The following is a 13401-nucleotide window of genomic DNA, read 5'->3' on the forward strand; positions in this document are numbered from 1 at the left end:
CTACTGAAGGACATCTTAGTTGTTTCCAAGTTTGGACAATTATGAGTAAAACTCCTCTAAGTAGTCCTCAGTATGTTTGGGTTAATTTTGCCCATCATTATAGACAGTATTCTCTCTCTCTTAAACTTCTCATATAGATGCACTATGGTCCAAGAACTAAAACTGTTATGACTACCAGCCTGGCCCCTCTTTGGGAATTAATGGATTGTGAAAGGAAATCCAAGAGACAGGAACTGAGTAGCCACGGAATGTGCGTGTGCTAAGTCGCTTCAGTCATGTCCAACTCTTTGCCACCCTGTGGACTGTAGCCCACCAGGCTCCTCTGGCCAAGGGATTCTCCAGGCAAGAATACTGGAATGGGTTGCCATTTCCTTCTCCAGGGGAGATTCCTGACCCAGGGATTGAACCTGTGTCTCTGTGTCTCGTGCATTGGCAGGCAGGTTCTTTACCACTAGTGCCACAGTGGATTAATAGGAAAAGTCTGTTCCCCAAAGTGTGAGCATGTGCAGCTAGTGGTAAACAAGATCATTTCAGGCAGTACTCATTTTTAAGTTATATATTAATACACACACATCTTACTTCAAACCTAGGATTTCACAGATATTACTTAAAATAAGGTTGAGTTTTTTAAAATCAGTTGGTTTAAAGTAATTTAAATGAAGGTATTCTTGTTTTGTCTATTTCCTCACTTCCTACTTATTCTTCAGCCTGTCCTAGGTGGGTTTGTGCCCCAGCTACTTAACTGGCAGCAGCTCTTGTCAAGGTTACCGGCGACTCCATATTGTGTAATCCAGTGTTACTTCTCTGTGGTTATCTTTCCAAATTCTCAGTAGGTTGCAGCATAGTACACTCTTCTTTTCAGGACACTGTTCTTTCTTGGCTTCTGTAATACCACATGACACTGCTTTTCTTTATAGCTCATTGGCTACTGCTTCTTAGTTTCCTTTTGTATGTTTCCTTTAACCTTTAAATATTGGAGGGCCCTCAGCCCTGCAATTACTCTCTTAGGTGATCTTATCATTTCCATGACTTTCAATATTGTATTTAAGCTGGTGATTTCCAAAAATATATCTAAAGCATAGATCTTTTACTTGCATTTTAGACTCTATTTAAATGTCTAATAGACAGCTTGAACTTATTGTATGGAGCATTTGATTCTTTCCAACCCCAAATCTGTTTTTTCCCATCTCAGTTAATGACACCACCATCTCCTTGCTTAAGCCCAAAGCCTAAGATTCATTGAAGATCCACCGCCACCTTTCCTCTTGTCCCACATCAGCAAAGTCTGTCATCTCTACCTTCAGAATGTTTCTTATTTTTCCACTTCATCCTCTCCCTCCAGGTCTCTCTTCTTCCTGCCAGCATCCTGATTCAGTCTGCCGGTACCTGTTGCCTGCTCTGTTTTGTAATCCATACTCATAGGAATCATCATGCTCATTTAGAAAGCATAAGTCCAGGGCTTCCCTGGTGGCTCACCTGGTGGTGAAGAATCTACCTGCCAATGCAGGAGACATAGGTTTGATCCCTGGTCCGGGAAGATCCCACATGCCATGGAACAACTAAGCCCATGCACACCTGTTGAGCCTGTGCTCCACAGCAAGACAAGCCACCACCGTGAGAAGCCCGCATACCACAACTAGATGATGGCCCTGCTTGCCAAAACTAGAGAAAAAGCCCATGCAGCAACAAAGACGCAGCACAGCCAAAAATAAGTGAAATTACTTAAAAATGTAAATTGAGCTATATCACTCTTCTGTGTCCCTCCTCTCCTCCAGCAGCCTCCTTTTATATTGTTACATATGTTTGGCCCTACTTTGTTTAGCATTGTACTCTGTACATTGTTCCAAGTATGGTATCTTTCCATATTACAAAGGACTTGATAATCATAATATTTTAAAATTGGGTTTATTGAGGTATATTTTACATATAGTAAAAGTCCTTTTTTTTAATCACACAGTTCTGTGAGTTTTGACAAATATGTACAGTCATATAAACAATACCATGTCAAGATATAGAACATAATAAATGTTTTTTGAAACTATTAAGTGAGTGACTAGCGGAGTAATTCAGTAAAGAGCTGTCAATAGCTATGCTTTCTGAGTACTGCCAGCTGATCATCCTAGCCCATTATTGACATAGCTCATCTGTCATGCAGGTGAACGAGAGGTTGGAACAGAGTCGAAAATGCTGCTGTTGGCCCGAGAAGATAAGAAACTTCAGTGCTTGGGACTGCAGAGCAGGCAGCCGGCAAGTGGTTCCTTTAAGACCTTTGAACACTGGGGCAACCTGGGTCACACTGATTCTTGGAAAGCTGTTTTGAAAACATTTCTAATTTCTCTGTATGTTCACCTTTTGCGGAAGCTGCATGTGTGAAAGGCAGTACAGAATAGTAATTAAGAACATGTGGTATGGGATAAGGGCAACATTTAAATCCTAGCTCTTCCTAATGGCTCTGACATTGGACTCATTACTTAACCTCTCTGAGCCTGTTTCCTCATCACTAAACTTGTCGTAGTAGGACTTATATGTGGGGTTATGTGATAATATTAAATGACCTACTGCTTTGTGAGCTTTATTAAGTCACTTTCCCACTGGCCCTTAGTGTGCTACATGTAAAATGATGTTCTGTAGATTTTCTTCCTCCTCTAAGGTAATGTGGAGATTTTTTGAGTAAAGATCTTATGCATTCAGGGCTCTCAATTAGTGACCAGAATGTCTCTTCTAGAAGAATGGGGTTTTCTTCCCTCATTTCCTGGGATTCTGCCAAGCAGGCTATGCTCTTAATTAAACTTGGAGTTCCTTGAGATTAGATTGATTAAATTTCTTCCCAGTTGCTGTCATCATCACCCAGACAACATTAATGGTTTGGTTTGGCCACAGATTTTGTATTTTCATTTCATCTCATTACTTCATTGTGCTGGTGATGTTTCCATTTTCAAAGTTTATTCTGGGAGCATCACTATTTTTGATCATACTGCCTTTGCACTCTGAATTTCCATGCTGGCTTTTACTTCCAAAGGAAAGTCAGAGGGTTTTGTTTGTTTTGTTTGTTTCTTTTTTTTTTTTTTTAGAACATTCAAACTTTACTCTTTGAACTAATAGTAAGAAATAAAAATCTAATAGTTTTTTATTTTCTTAAGTACATGGGTAAATTGTGATTTCTTAAATTGCCAGATTAAGTGTGTTTCTTTACCTTCAAAAGATTGTCACCAGTGTCTTGAAGCAAAACTTAAATGTGTGAATTGCAAGTGTTTAGCAAATGGAAGGTTGTGCTGAAAACAAGGAAAAGAATGATTTTTGGTGTTGAGGATCCCATGAGTCAATGTGTTGAGGGGAAATAGTGTGAAAACTCGTGCCTTAAATTATGATATTATGATATTATATAACCTGCTTAAGTCCTCAGACAGCCTCAGGTTCCTGCAATCCTGGGAGTGCTTCCCCCTCAGTTGTTGATGAATACTTAGTTTAGATTAGGAGTTCTTAAAAGGAGAAGAAAGAAATTCTGTACTAAAAATAGTGAAATTCTTCTTTTCTTGGTGCCTGTTTATTCCTGGAAACAAATGAATCTTTAAACAGCATCTTTGTCTCCTACTTGTTCGCAGCTGTTCCTCTTTATTGGCTCAGATGCCTTCAACTGCTGTACTTTTCTCTCTGGCTTCTTGCTATTGGCTGGGACACAGGATGGAAACATTTATCAGCTGGATGTAAGGAATCCAAGGTGAGTCACCATTCATTTGCATGATGCAGGTCTTCTGCAGAGTGGAAATTTTTATTGGCTTTCACAGTGATTTAATCTGGCATATAGATGGCTGTTGAATCAAGGGTATATTTTTCCATTTATAAAGGCTTTCCAGTGTGAATTGTCTGATTGTTCTTATTATTCCTGGAATCACATTGAAAGGTAATTTGATTCATACTGTCATGATTGCTTTATAAATTAAGCTTAAATAATGAACTAACATCTCACAATAATTGTATAAAACCTTTAATTTTAAGGACCTTAGTAATTTTCTTCCTGGTATTACATCTGGGTTGGGCTGAGATTGATCATTTATAGTTCAAGTAAGCCAGCTCTGATTCTTTGTTTGGCTGTGATCATAACCTATCTTATATAGGCTTTTATCCTGGTCGTACAGATACTCAAAAAGAATCCATAACCTGTTTGTCCCAGGACTTAACATTTTCTACTGTCACTTTCTGCTTCCTTCCTTTGTTCAACTGATGCTTATTGAATGGCTCCTGTAGGCATTAGGCTTTGTTCAGGGCACCAAACAACAGAAATGAAAGATAAAGACTCCGCCTTTGAGGCATTTGGAGTCTAATAATAAAGATGGGCAAGTAAAAGACTGTTAGGACACAGTGTGATCAGTGATCTCAAGAATTTGAGGAAGCACCGAGAAGGAGAGAAAAGAAAGTGAGACTTATCTGAGGAAATGCAGCTTTAATCGATCTTGTCTAGCAGAAAGTTACCAAGAAAAGAAGGACCTGCCTTAGGTAGAATAGCATATAGAGAAGCATGAAGGCATGTGAAAATATGGCACTGTGAGGCATCTCTGAGTAGTTTGACAGGACAAGTGTATACCCTGCCAGTGGAGTAGTGATGAGAAGTGATGCCAGACAGGAAAACTGTAATTTGCTTAGAAAGGACTTATATACCATCCCAAGGAGTTTGGACTTTATTCCAAGAGCAGTGAAAAAATTTCAGTTAAAGAGTGACTAGTGTATACCTTTTCTTCTATAATTTAAGTTACTTTATTTTTGTACTTGTTTTTGCTTCCATAGAGATAGGGAATCTGATCACTGTTATAAAATCTCATAATTATAAAAATTATAAAATCATCAATTATAAAAATTGATTCTCATCTTTCTGATTTTACAGAGTTCTAACAATTTTAATATATCACAGCTGACTTAATTCTGTCTATAAAGAGATTAACATATTGTTAACATTGTTATCTTAAACCCTTGTCAGACTTCCCCTAAACACTGGAAATATCAGTGGTTATTTAGTTTATTCAGCTCATTAAGATATTTAGAGACATGTTTAGATTCCCTCCAAGGTGGTTTTGAATGGACTACTTTGATCTACCATCTAAGGATCTTGCCAGGAAATAAACCATATGAATGTTTAATCTCTGTCCACATTTGTCCAGTGTGCTGTTATGCAGTTAGTACTGTAGGTTGAATATAGTCAAGTATTGCTTTTTAAGGGAAAGAGTAAAATCGCTCCATTTATTCTGTATCCTAGGACTCCAGTACAAGTCATCCACAGATCAGGAGCACCAGTTATGTCTCTGCTGAGTTTCAGAGATGGATTCATTGCTAGCCAAGGTGGGTCCAGGGGCCAATTGAGGGAGGTGGTTCTGTATCATTCAGTGAAACATAGGTTTAATTCCTGGTCTGTGGCAGGGCTAGGGGCATCATCCTCCATGATTCTTTGGCATATTGTGCTTTTTCACATAACGTTTAACACCCTAATTGTAATTATCTGTGCCCCTTCCAGTCTAAGCTCTTTGAGTGGCTGTGCCTTATCATGTTACCCCCAGCATTTTAGTTCAGTGTCCACCATATAACTGGTGCTCAATAAACATTGTCAGAATAAATATACTGGCTCTTATTACAAATTATTGAGAATTCAGTTAACAAATCAGTTACAGTTTTTGCTCTAAAGGAGCTCATAGTTAGTAAGGTAGACAGACAGGTGCTTGAATAGAATACAGTTTGATAAGTACTGTAGCAGAATACTGTATGGGAATATGGGGAACAGCTAACTTGAGTGGTAGGAGTACTACAGGCATGTCTGTGGACTTGTTTGCTTGCTTTAGTCGCTAACTTGTGTCTGACTCTTTGCAACTCCATGTACTGTAGCCCGCCAGGCTCCTCTGTCCATGGGATTTCCCAGGAAGAATACTGGAATGAGTTGCCATTTCTTCCCCAGGGGATCTTCCTCACCCAGGGATTGAACCACATCTCCTACATTGGCAAGCAGGTTCTTTACCACTGAACGACCTTCACTGAGCTCCTTCATGGACTAAGGGACATGTAATCCAGTGATTATTTTACCAACTGGAGATGTAAAAATGCACATTGATGGCCAAAGCTGTAGTGTGTTCAAAGTCATAGATGAGTGAAAGGGGGCAGAAAGAAGGGATCTGTCCTTTACTAGGTGCCTACCTACCATGCAGTAGGTACTGTGTTTGATGCTTTACAAAGACAGTCTGGGTAAAGTGAGTGAGTACCTTGGTGTAAGCAGTACAGAATATTTGGAATGGAGTTTGGGAGTGGGGTTGGGAGAAATGCATGGAAGAAGGTGTCCATTAAGGGACACTGAATCCTCATAGGAATGGTTTAGGTGAGGAGGACTGGCCTATAGGCCTGGAGGGACCATCTTACCTTAATACTTCAGTGTATCAATTAGGATGTTTTTGGCTGTTAGTAGCAGAAGACTCAACTGAAAATGGCCTCAGTAATTCAGAAAATGTAGTACTTCATTTACAAGACATCCAGATTTATGGTGGCTCCAGATTATATTAATTTAGTGATTTGAAAACAAATTCAGTGGAGAAACTAAGAAAAATTGACAGCTAACTCAGTGTGGTATCCTGGATTGTATCCAGGATGTTTAAAGACTGGTAAAATCCAAAAAAGTATTGAGTTAAATAAAGCTTTAAGAAGAAGAGAAGAAATAAAATCAAGAATGCAGCTTTTCTCTGTTTTTTGGCACTCTCCTCCTTAGCACACTGGCTTTTGTCCTCAGGCTTATTCCCTCAAGGTTACAGTGCAGGATAGCTGCAGCAAATCTTATCTTCACAAAACATGCATATTGTTATCCTTTTTAAGAATGAGAAACATTTCCTCAGGAGCAACCCGGCAGATTTACTAATCTCCTACGTCCTTGATCAGAATTATGTAATATATGCTGTGCCCAGAAGACCTAAATAGACACTTCTCCAAAGAAAATATACAGATGGCCCACAGGCACATGAAAAGATGCTCAGCAATGCCAGTATTAGAGAAATGCAAATCAAACCCACGATGAAGTATCATTTCACACCAGTCAGAAAGTCTACAAAGAATAAATGCTGGAGAGGGTGTTTAGAAAACGGAACCCTCCTACACTGTTAGTGGGAATCTAAATTGGTACAGCCACCATGGAAAACAGTATGATGGTTCCTTAAAAAAAAACCTCAAAATAGAGTTGCCATATGATCCAGCAATCCTACTCACTCCTGGGCATATATATAGAAAAGACAAAAACTCTAGTTTTTGTCTAGGGCACTCTAGTGCCTCCATGTTCATAACAGCAATATTTGTAATAGCCAAGATGTAAAAACAACCCAGATGTCCATCAGCAGGTGACTTGCTTAAGAAGATGTGGTGTTGGACGTCCTTGGTGGCCCAGTGGATAGGAAAACACGGGTTTGATCTCTGATGTGGGAAGATTCCACATGCTCCAGAGCAGCTAAGCCTGTGCGCCCCAGCTTCTGCGCCTGTGCTCTTGAGCCCATGTGCCACAACTGCTGAGCCTGCATGCTGCAAATACTGAACTTGTGCTCCACGACGAGAAGAACCACCGCAACGAGAAGCCTGAGCACTGCCATGAAGAGTAGCCCCACTCCCTGCAACTCAAGAAAGCCTGCATGCGGCAGTGAAGACCTACTGAATAGGTCTTCATTTATTTGTTAATTTATGTTTATATTTATATAAAAATGACAGTTGTGTATAGTTTAATCATCCTGTGATCTTTGGTGAACCAGTTCACTTTCCTAAGTCTCTACGTAGAGTTGGGTACTCGACATAAAGTAGATATTCTGTAAGTGATAGTTTCTTCTTACTCTTGTAACTAACACTTGCCCTTGTGAAGTGAAAGTTGCTCAGTTGTGTCTGACTCTTTGCCACCCCATGGACTGTACAGTCCATGGAATTCTTTAGGCTAGAATACTGGAGTGGGTAACCATTTCCTTCCCCAGGGGATCGTCCCAACCCAGGGTTGGAATCCAGATCTCCTGCATTGCAGGCAGATTCTTTACCAACTGAGCTATCAGGGAAGCCCTGCTCATAACCCTTGCCCTATGCCCTCCTAAAAAAGTGTTTCTGATCATCATGATCCAGTGGTGGAGCACACACTCACCAAAATTAGAATTATGGTATAGGGAAAGATATTTGGAAGTGTCAGAGCAATAGTAAGTGTTACAAGAGGTTGATAGGAGAAAGGGTTTACTATATGGGGTGGTTAGAGATGGTTTCCTAGACAGAATGGGAATAAAGCTTGGGTTTATCAAGTAGGTTTGTGTGTGGAAACTTGAATACAGAGGAAGAGCTATAGTAATTGTACTTTCTTACCTCCCTGTACCTCTAAAATACAAGGATTCTTTTTTGGAAAAGATTATTTTTAATAATGAGAATGCAGGAAAGAAGATCCTCTGTATACTGCTGGGTACAGTCAGTTCAGTTCAGTTCAGTCGCTCAGTCGTGTCCGACTCTTTGCGACCCCATGAACCACAACACGCCAGGTTTCTCTGTCCATCACCAACTCCTGGAGTCCACCCAAGCCCATGTCTATCGAGTCGATGATGCCATCCAACCATCTCATCCTCTGTCATCCCCCTCTCCTTCTGCCTTCAGTCTTTCCCAGCATCAGGGTTTTTTCCAGTGAGTCAGCTCTCCACATCAGGTGGCCAAAGCATTGGAGTTTCAGCTTCCATCAGTCCTACCAATTAACACCCAGGACTGATCTCCTTTAGGATGAAGTGGTTGGATCTCCTTGCAGTCCAAGGGACTCTCAAGAGTCTTCTCCAACACCACAGTTCAAAAGCATCAATTCTTTGGTGCTCGGCTTTCTTCACAGTCCAACTCTCACATCCATACATGATGACCACTGGAAAAACCATAGCCTTGACTAGACAGACCTTTGTTGGCAAAGTAATGTCTCTGCTTTTTAATGTGCTGTTTATTTATTTATTTATTTATTTGAGCAAACAACGATGCCGTTTATTTAAAATTTTTTTTTTTTCTTTGAGCAAACAACGATGCCGTTTATTTAAAATTTTTTTTTTTTGTAATGTGCTGTTTAGATCGGTCATAACTTTCCTTCCAAGGAGTAAGCGTCTTTTAATTTCATGGCTGCAATCACCATCTGCAGTGATTTTGGAGCCCAGAAAAATAAAGGCAGCCACTGTTTCCCCATCTATCTGCCATGAAGTGATGGGACCGGATGCCATGACCTTCGTTTTCTGAATGTTGAGCTTTAAGCCAACTTTTTCACTCTCCTCTTTCACTTTCATCAAGAGGCTCTTTAGTTCTTCTTCACTTTCTGCCATCAGGGTGGTGTCATGTGCATATCTGAGGTTATTGATATTTCTCCCGGCAATCTTGATTCAGGCTTGTGCTTCCTCCAGCCCAGCGTTTCTCATGATGTACTCTGCATATAAGTTAAATAAGCAGGGTGACAATATACAGCCTTGATGTACTCCTTTTCCTAATTGGAACCAGTCTGTTGTTCCATGTCCAGTTCTAACTGTTGCTTCCTGACCTGCATACATGTTTCTCAAGAGACAGGTCAGGTGGTCTGGTATGCCCATCTCTTTCAGAATTTTCTAGTATAGATTGATTAACAGATAAAATTGATTAACTTATATATAATTTTGGAAAGCAGTTTTTCAAATTTTAAATGTTTGAAATGGTTAATATCTTTTGATTCTTTTCCAGAGTTCTATTCAGTTACAGTATTAATATAGAAAAAACTTTATGCATAAAGATATTCTTCTATGTAATGTGCTCTCAACTGTATAAAATAAAAATTTATACAGAAAAGGTTAGAAAATACATTAAACTGTGAATAGTATTTATCTTTGAGTGGTAGATATGAATGATTTTTTAAAATTCTATTTATTTTTCTTTTTAATTTTTTTGGATACCATGCCATTCAGCACTCAGGATCTTAGTTCCCTGACCAGGAATTGAACCCACATCCCCTGCATTGGAAGGCAGATTCTTAACCACTGGACCACCAAGGAAGTCCCTGGGAGCATAGTTGTCTTAAAGAAAACATTTATATAGGGAAATTCCCTGTGAAAAATCATTGTCTAAGATAAGTTTGCAAATACTTGTATGAGCCTGTAGTTGCTTGCTCTGTGCTCTTGGTAGTTATTGCTAATCAAAGACAACTCTTCGAATTGAGCTTGCATTTGGCCTTCAAATCCTCTTGAGCCCATCATTTTAGGGAGTCACTATAGGACCTCATATCTGGCCCACCATGAGTCCTGTCTGCCACTCTGGGTCTTAAGACAATTTTCTTTAGGCTAGTGATGTACAGAAATAAATTAAAATATTGAGGGTAACTTTGCATGCAACTTTCTCTTTAGTTATCTAAGGTTTCTTTCTGTCTTTTAGGTGATGGAAGCTGTTTCATTGTCCAGCAAGACTTAGACTATGTGATTGAGCTCACTGGGGCTGACTGTGACCCTGTGTACAAGGTACGGACCTGAGACAAAACCAGGCCTGGGTGCTTTTCACCTGGGACCCAGGGCTTTGGAGGGAACTGAATCCAGAAACTTTGTGATTACTAGGGGTAATACCATACTTAGGAGTGGGACAGAAAGAAATAATTGAGTCAGTGTCTTCGTCATTTACTGGCTCTAGAAACTGAAAAAGTCACTCTACTTCCTCAGTCTATCAGTTTATCTGTAAAATGAGGATAACAGTGAAATAATGCATATGAAAACTCTAATCTGTAAATACTACTTTTATTGTTGTTGTTATTATTTAAGTTCAAGACTGATTTGATTAGAGTGTGGTGTTGGAGACTCTTGAGAGTCCCTTGGACTGCAAGGAGATCCAACCAGTCCATCCTAAAGGAAAGCAGTCCTGAATATTCACTGGAAGGACTGATGTTGAAGCTGAAACTCCAATACTTTGGCCACCTGGTGCGAAGAGCTGACTTATTTGAAAAGACCCTGATGCTGGGAAAGATTGAGGGCAGGAGGAGAAGGGGACGACGGAGGATGAGATGGTTGGATGGCATCACCAACTCAATGCACATGAGTTTGAGTAAACTCCAGGAGTTGGTGATGGACAGGGAGGTTTGGTGTGCTGCAGTCCATGGGGTCACAAAGAGCTGGACACGACTGAGCTACTGAACTGAACTGAAGAAAGAGAAAAATGAAAGGGGAAATAATGTTTGTTGACCAGTCATTGTTCTAGCTATTTTACATATCAGATTTAATAGTTATCATACCTTGAGGTATAGATATTATTCCTATTATTTTCTTATATTTAAAAAAATTTTATAATTTATGCACATGTATAAAAATTCAAACTGTGCAGACTTAAAAGTCTGCTTTAAGACTTTTTGTTCCACTGTTTCCTAAAGTAACTAGCATTAATAGTTTGTTGTGTATCTTTTAATACTGTTTTTAGAGAATTTGTACTTAGACCTTTGTTTATGTAGTTATGTAAATGATATAGTTTTATCTTTATACATAATTGGGATCATTCTGTTACGTATTGCTGTATGACTTGGGTTATTTTACTTAACATTTTAGAGCTCTTTCCAGACAAATGCTTATAGATATACTTCATTTTTAAAAATTCCTGCATAGTGTTCTATATTGTGAATTAACACATCATTTTCATTTTATAAATGAAGAAACGGGACCAAAAGGGTTGAGAAAGCTGCCCTAGGTCATGCAGCTACATATTGGCACACTTGTGATTAAAGCTAACTCCAGAATTCATGCTGTTTGCATTAAATTAATGGTTCTTAATCTCCTTTGTCTCAGACTGCTTCGAGAATTTGATGAAATCTTTCTCGGGAAAAAAAGGCATATATTGAGAACTTCTTTGCATATAATGTTATGAGGTGTCAGAGATACCCAGGCCTTCCTTTTTTTTCTTTCCTCCCCCAAAGGCTTCCAAGTATAATTTAATAACAGATGTAAGGGACCAACTTAATTTTAGCTGCACCCCCTCTTTATTCCTAAACTCTCTATTCCTAAGCTCTGTCAAAAGCGATTTCAGGGTTTAATGTGACACTGCCCTCTTCTGGAGGAGGCTGTGTGTTGTCATCCCTAAGTCCAGTCTGACTCTTTATGACCCCGTTGACTGTAGAACCCATGGATTGTAGCATACCAGGCTCCCCTGTTCTCCACCATCTCCCGGAGTTTGCTCAAACTCAAGTCCATAGAATCGGTGATGCTATCTAACCATCTCATCCTCTGCCACCCCCTTCTACCCAGGCTTTTCTGTGGGCCATATGCTCCCCTGTACAGACCCCTCTGCTCTAAACCATGCACAGCACTAGTGCATTTTCTCTCCAATTGGCCACTTAGTTTCTCTGTTCTGTATTCATGAGCTCCCTTGATTCTGGTCAGCTATTTTTAAAATATATAACATGGATATAATTCTTGTCTTTGGAGTCAGTAAATCTTCTCAGACTCCCTTGTACTAGTAGGGGTCAATGACAAAACTCCTACATTTTTGAAGTGGAAGAATCCCAGGCTTGCTTTGAGCTGTGAACTCTTTGTGTTCCAGGTGGCCACATGGGAGAAGCAGATCTACACATGTTGTCGAGATGGTCTTGTGCGACGCTATCAGCTCTCAGACCTCTGACCCCTTGGGAAGAGGAGTCCCAGTCAATGAAAAAGATTGACTTTGATCAACAGTGAGCAGGGACATCATCAGGGACCATGGAAGGACCTGACCTTTGTTGTATTGGGTACCCTTTGGAAACAATAGAAAGTCAGCTGCTTTGGCCCATGTGGCGCTGTCATTCCATAAGACCCACTTTGAACTGAGTAAGAAGCTCACATGTGCTCGCTGCATTTGTCCCAACTTCTCCCTTAAACTCAGCCCGGCAACACAGGGCAAGGAAATGGATGCTTATAGTGTGATTCCACACCGGTTGTGTTCAGTGTTTACAAGGACTGGAGGACTAAAACCTGTTCTCTGGAGGAAATAAAGAGAATATGGAGGAGTCTGAATTTGAGAAACTTTGTTAAATATTCTTGCTCTAGCAAAAAGTCAGTCATGGTGATGGGATTCCTTTCTCAGGCACTCCCTATCAGCCTGGCTATGGGGAAGGGCTGCTTGACAGTAGCAGTATCCCGTGTGCAACCTTGGAAGATTCTTATACAGGAAGGGTAGTAACCACCATCCCAGTTGTCCTCAGATTAAGGGGTTTTCTGCTCATGGGACTTTCTGTCCTGGGCAAACTAATATGATTGGTCAGCCTTTATACAGGTGATGAAGTTGAATCATATCATTGTAAAGGTGACAGCTGTCAAAGTGTGGTTCTTAGAATAGCTGTATCAGATCACCCGGGAACTTGTTAGAAATTCTGGGAAGTGCCTACCCTTTTCAGACTTAAATCAGAAATCCTATGAATGAGGCTCACAATCAGTG

General features: G+C 40.0%; 1 protein-coding gene across 2 annotated transcripts in view; it reads left to right on the forward strand.

Moving 5' to 3' along the window:
• PAAF1 (proteasomal ATPase associated factor 1) overlaps positions 1–12980 on the forward strand; it is a 40326-nt gene extending 27346 nt beyond the window's left edge. For both annotated transcript variants that reach the window (XM_061380808.1, XM_061380809.1), the window contains 5 exons: positions 2156–2247; positions 3603–3718; positions 5249–5331; positions 10393–10475; positions 12532–12980. In XM_061380808.1, the coding sequence (XP_061236792.1) occupies positions 2156–2247; positions 3603–3718; positions 5249–5331; positions 10393–10475; positions 12532–12609 (452 nt within the window). In that variant the 3' untranslated portion in view covers positions 12610–12980. The remainder of the gene's footprint in view (positions 1–2155; positions 2248–3602; positions 3719–5248; positions 5332–10392; positions 10476–12531) is intronic.
• Positions 12981–13401: the final 421 nt, after the last annotated feature.

The sequence above is a fragment of the Bos javanicus genome, chromosome 15, assembly GCF_032452875.1.
Source record: "Bos javanicus breed banteng chromosome 15, ARS-OSU_banteng_1.0, whole genome shotgun sequence".
NCBI lineage: Eukaryota > Metazoa > Chordata > Mammalia > Artiodactyla > Bovidae > Bos > Bos javanicus.